Here is a 6308-nt window from a genome sequence, read left to right as displayed (position 1 = left end):
TTACTTCAGCCATTTACAATCTAACCAAGTATTTACAGTCAAAATTATAATACTGGTACCGTTAATTCATTACACCATGCCTCCTAGGCGGTCTAGAAGCACAGGTGCATTGACAAATCTTGTTACCAGTTGCTTGAAACTTACTGTCTCATGATGTGTGAACCGCTGATGGTATTGAAGGCCAAACGGTTCCACAACGGTTTAAAATACTCTTCACTGCACCGATAGCGAATGGTAACTGAATGCTTCACGCACCGCCACCCACGTTTTATACTCTTAATACAGATGTACCCAAATGGCTCCACACACTTATCAACGACGAGCAAAAACGTGAAGCTTGTGGAATCGTACGACTCAAAGCCGGTTAATACAAAGCGGTAGGGAGGAAGCTTACGGTTGGATGTAAAACATATTCATCACAGGTTCAATGTTCGCTCCTAGTCGATTTTTTATCATCAGCTGTAAAAACAAATTACATTGTACTGGCCAATCCCACATGCAACAATAATTCAACTCCTTGTTCCACCAACATTTTCCGTATTCTTAGCTGAAATCAGCATTTTTACTTTGTTTTTTTTTCATTGGGATTCATTTCTCCTTGGATAAGAAAGGAACAATCAGTTAACAGTTTAGTTATTTCGAAACCGAAAATTCAAACACAGTTTAAAGTTTAAGTTGTACATTTGTATCAGCTCGGAAGAACAACATATTATGCAAACAGCAATGGTTCTTTTAATCTGCGATACCTAAACTTTCCAAAGACCTAGCACTAACAGGCGGTAAATACATTCCCAAATACCTTGGGAATTATTTTCTGCAAAGAAAGACGTGTAGTCGTTCATCTGTAATCCATCTGCGTCGCGAGACAAATATGGTGCTCTGTTCATGACCTCATTCCACATAATTTGTTTGCAATATTTATATTTCTGTGTCACAACACACTCGTCTGTACTAACACCTTTAGATAGCTAAAAAGCATCCGCACTGTACTATACTTAACACATCAAGTCATTTCCAAACTATTATATACGTTCAATTACATGCGAAATTATTCAAATTCGAGGAAGTTAACCTTCCCATAAATCACAAAGAGATAAAAACGCTGGAGACACCGTGGTGATGGTGTCACTAATTTATCACAATGATATGCGCATTTGGTGGGAATAGACTTGTTGCTAATCATATTTTTCCATTTTAAATTTTCTGGCACGTTTTTGGAATAGAGCGGATCCGCTGAAACATATACCAAAAGTATAAGTAGGAAAAAAAGCTTCTTTTTTACATAACACCCATAATTCTCATAACTGGTTTAAAAGCAGTTAAAGTTTTTGTTACATTTATTAGGCAGGTGCCCTTAATCCTTCATGAATATATTTTGTTTAGCGATGAATGACACTAAGCTTTGTTTTATTTCAAAGTCAACCATAGCCGTATGTTTACGAAGCTTTCAATTATTGCAAAGGATCCATTTATCACGGATAACAAAGAACCTAAATTATTACGTTTTCCTAGAGAATCGAGTGCCTAACATTCCATCAAACCCACTTCAGCAACGACCATCTTGAGTAAGATAACGAGCCCCGCGGTAAAGACATTGAGGAAGAGGACAACGGTGCCTTTACAAAGACTGGTGTTCATCTGTCCAGGGTTTGGAACGTCGGATACAATTTACCAATTTCTATATGGCAAAACGTTGTCGGTCTTCTTTTTTTCTATGGTCAATTTCTGCGTTAACTGAAAATGTATAGTATTCTTAGCATGCTCATGAAGCGATATCATTCACCGTTTATTCCTTCTGTACAAACGACACTTCACGAAGTAAAGCGACGTATGGTTACCACAATATGCAAAAGGAAATCCGGTTTTGCAGCACATTGCCCGCTTGTTTCCCATAATAGAAGAAAAGCCCGCTTTCTTCAGCGCCGTTTGTGTTTCAGTGCCGAATCGACTCTAATTCCGACTGGCACTGTTTCAATGATGTACATTGTAATGATTCAAGTCATACTAAGGACGTCACACAAGGAAGACAACAAGGCATTCATATATTGTCTTGACACACACTGCTTGAGCTCTTCTTATTACAAGCTGTTTAATGTATTAATTGATGAGTATATTATCGTACATTAGCATAGACACAATCGAGTAATTTTAAGCTCATTATAGAGTTAAGCTGATTATGTTGGGTGTCACATGTCATATAATAAAGAAACATAACATCTCATTTGACCATCAGCTCCAACTCAGTTGGAATAACTTGGAAAACGAAAATCACTCAAGTTGATCAACCTTTTCATGATTTTTAAAGTAGAGTAATGCAAAATGTGATAGAGTAAAATGTATCAATGATCATTTTACATTTAGGAACAAACTAATCAAACACTTACGATTATTAATGAGTTTTTATCTGTTTTCTAATAGTTTTTTGTAGGAATAGTAACTTTCAAATATAGACACAAATGTATTTCCAGTACCGACTGGCTGAATAATCTGGCTGTATTGCCCCAGTAAAAATACAACACATTGATGAAGCAATATTTGCGTTTTCGACAAACATGTATCGTAGACATGAATCGTTTCAAAAATTAACTTATTCAATCACATCTGCAACTGATTGTCAATCCCCACCGGCACCGTCAAAACGTTTTCCGAATTGTAATGTTCCGAAAATCTTTCTGCGAGAAGACCGTTCGCTTACTGTATACAATGGTATTTGCTCTGAAGCACTAACGATGTGGAGAACGGTCGATCAATCGATCGATGTAAAGATTGCTTTGCAGTCATTCTTTTCTTAGAACAATATCATTCACAACCAATAATTGCTCAAGTTTTGGATTTTTGTTATATTATGCTCTTTATCATTTATCATATCTGGATTGTAAAGGAATCGTGGCTGCGTAATGTCCGTCTTGGAATAATTCATTAACAGCAAGTTGTGCCATTCTTGAACTAAATTGTTCTATCGTTTCCTATTTAGTTCTAGTTTACAAGATCCTAATCTGAACATTGATCGAAACCCAATGAAAATGTCGATACTCGTCGAATGAAATTAGTTTTACAAAAATCACGTGCAAAAGCACTACACTACACTTATTATCTTTAGTCCTTAAGCTTCCTTCCGTTATATCCCGGTGCTGGTGGTGTCATACATTTTTATGATTTACGTGGTCGCCGTCCACAATTTTGTGTTTCTCCTGCGATTCACAATTTCGTTATGTTTTTCCTTGGCCATTCCGGTTACCTTGGAGCCATCTACACCTGCTGTACGATTTTTCTTTTCATGTCCCTCAAACCATTTTTTACTTGTTACGAGTCCATCTGGAAAACCCTAGCATGTCGGACATAACTTAGCTATTAATCCTTGCTGATGTTCTCAAATATATAATTAATGGTAAATTATCGCATTTCCGGGTTTAGAAATTTCAAAACAATTATTAATAAATAAATTTTACCTTTTTATATCTTGTAATGAATAATACTTTATGTTCCAAATTATTTGCGCCAATAAAATAAGCAACGTGAAAGTAATTACGTATAAGCTGTAAAAACGAAATGCTTTGTTTGCGTTACTTGTAGTTTATCAGCTGATAAGTACACGATACATGCGCTCTTTGTATACATAATCTATATGGTACATTTAATATGCTCGTCTATCAAAAGCCTTTCGTTTAGAGATTCATAAGTATTTCTAAAATAGAAAAATAGAATCTACAATAGAAAAATTGAAATTTAAACCCCCTTTTTTATTCAATATGATTTAGAAGGACACTCGTTGTTGATGCTATATCTAATTTGTTGACCAGTAGTTTCCAAGATAGATTCATTGCTGCAATTCGACCCATTATTCACGTGCAGTGTCCATGCCTCCAATATGCTCGAAGAGCAACAAAAACCTTTAGAGAGCCGAAACCAGCAACGATGTAAACTTTAATCACTTCCGCGACGAAATCGCATAAAAAGAGCGACAACGCTTTCCAAGCGAGTGTTGCAGACGCTCTATGGCGGACGAGCTAAAGTTGTCATTTTTCTTATAATTTTATGATTATGGAATTTCTATCTTCCGCCAGCATTATCCGTATGCTCTGGTGGCAGCGAAAAGTTTTTATCGTTTTTCGCTTCTTCCGCAGCTGTGGATGCATAAGGTTACGTATTGAGCTATACGAAAAGTTGAGAGAGTATGCACTGAGGTATTTGAATTCGTCAGCATTGATATGCCATTTTTGGCGTCATTTTATATAAATTGTCAACTTGAAGAAACATCTATTACAGCAGCTACATCTTATCTTCATTAAAGCTCTTGAGTACTACTGCAACTAGCTACCACACGCTCAACACGCTCCGAAACATCACTTATATTTACCAGCTGATACTTCTCGTTGAAAATAGAATGGAAGATCTTTTTACAAAAAACCTATTATTACTAGAACTCCATTATTCCTTCCTGTAATGGCAGTGAATCTATTTTAGGTAAATTTGAGCTAGAACAACTGACAACTAAAAGGAACAATTTCTAAAATAACCTCACGTTGTCCTTATGTCCCCTCCTCCATGGTCTACGAGGCTGTTCTGGAAAATGAGGAAATAGGAACTTTTAGTATGACATCAATAAGTGAACAAGATAGAGAATCGTGCGTGAGGAAAAATTTTAATTTTATTTACGAGGCTGATTTTTTTATTCAGCGGTCGCACTTTTTCATTCAGGGGTCTTCCCTTCCGTTTTCCATCAACTAACAACACTCGCGACCAAACGCATTCGACCAGCGTAAAAGTTCAACTTTAGATTCGATGAACGCTCTCTCCTGAACGGCCGCAATGCCCTGGATACCTTCAAACGTGGTTTCTTCTACCGTCGGTACCTTAAGATCCCTGCCATCTTGTGCATTTTTATACGCAAAAGTTTTCCCCCAACCGAGAAAACTCATGAAAGACCTTCGAGGAAGCAAAAAACAACTGAAACCGGGAAAGGGGGAGGCTGGCAAATGGCAGCAGCAAAGAGATTTCCGAAAAGCGAAAAGTCACTTACAACGGAAAACCAACCTACACCATATGGCCAAACGGTCGGTTTGCATTGGTCGGTGAGATGGGACGAAATTTACAACAAACGTGGGTCGGAAAAGTTGCAAAAGTTATCATCAAGCATCTAGGGAACATCGAGAATCGTAAGAGGATGAACATAAAGATTCCTTACAAAATGATCAGACGACAGAGATGAATGCACTAAGGAAGGTACAAGTACTCCCTGCAGAATAAATCTTAAGAGCTTTCGGTAGTTTAAAGTTTTCGTTTTTTAAATGGAACCGTGAAGGCGAACAGGGAACAGACTTCACAATCAGTAATCTGTCGAGCACTTTATGGGTTGTGGAAATCGAAATCGCCCTAGGCAACAACGGCCAGGTAAACATGAAGTCCGTATCCCAACCAAAGCAAGCACTCTAAGGAAGGAATAGACTTCGAAGGAGTCGAATCTATAAAGTCCATTCGTGGAGATTATCGATTGTCAACCTTTGCCCTACAAAGAATCGCTAAATCATATAGAGATTAAAAATGGAATAAGAATATCGACCTCAGTCCCAGGAACAGCACGTAATGAAAACTCAATTAAAGTACTACTAAACAACTTATTGCGGATGCGCTGATGGCTATTGATTGTTTAAATTTTACTTTACGCCATGTTGGAAATGGTTATTTCCAACCGAATGAATCGATTTTGACACAATTTGTAGGTTGCTGATGTGGTTGCGCTAAACCACCAATTTAGCGTCCTTTTCACTTGTTCAATGTTACAATTTGCACCGAACCGCTTGTATCAGCCGCGCGCGCCTTTTTATCCTCTTTTCATCCTCTCTTTTCCTGGTTCGCCTCTCTCTCTTCGTTGGCTGTAACGCCTAGCGCGTACAGTTAAAACACATTTTATGTCATACATTGCTCTTGACAGTCGTTGTTTCTGTTAACCATATATTTTTAATAGAAATTCGATGACGCCGTTGATTTACGCGGTTATTTACTTATTCTTTACTTAATCAACCAGCGACTGGTCCTTGCATGTTTCAAAGGAATCCTGTACCGGCCACCATAGCACACCGTCCTTCACCACATCTGCAGTTCGCCAGTTAAATCCGATATCATTCGTTGCATCTTAAACTAGGTCCAATGAAGGACCTTCCTTTTCTGCATACGGAAAGTTCCTGAAGACCGCATGGATAGGGTCGTCGTCTGCCATTCTCATGACATTCCCACTACTGTCTAGCCGTAGCCGGTTAAATACCCGGAGCACTGCGCGGTAATAAGGTCCTTGTCTGCACGAATAGCGT

The 6308-nt window shown here is 38.1% G+C and overlaps 1 protein-coding gene across 1 annotated transcript in view; it reads right to left on the bottom strand.

The window, feature by feature from the left end:
• LOC126569332 (scoloptoxin SSD14-like) overlaps positions 1-218 on the bottom strand; it is a 2126-nt gene extending 1908 nt beyond the window's left edge. The window contains exon 1 of the mRNA XM_050226334.1: positions 145-218. Coding sequence (XP_050082291.1) covers positions 145-152 — 8 coding nt within the window. The 5' untranslated portion in view covers positions 153-218. The remainder of the gene's footprint in view (positions 1-144) is intronic.
• Between the last annotated feature and the right edge of the window lie 6090 nt (positions 219-6308).

This window comes from Anopheles aquasalis, chromosome 2 (genome assembly GCF_943734665.1).
Source record: "Anopheles aquasalis chromosome 2, idAnoAquaMG_Q_19, whole genome shotgun sequence".
Taxonomy (NCBI): domain Eukaryota; kingdom Metazoa; phylum Arthropoda; class Insecta; order Diptera; family Culicidae; genus Anopheles; species Anopheles aquasalis.
The sequence above is the reverse complement of the archived record's forward strand: the minus strand, read 5'-3'. Positions and strand labels throughout refer to the sequence as shown.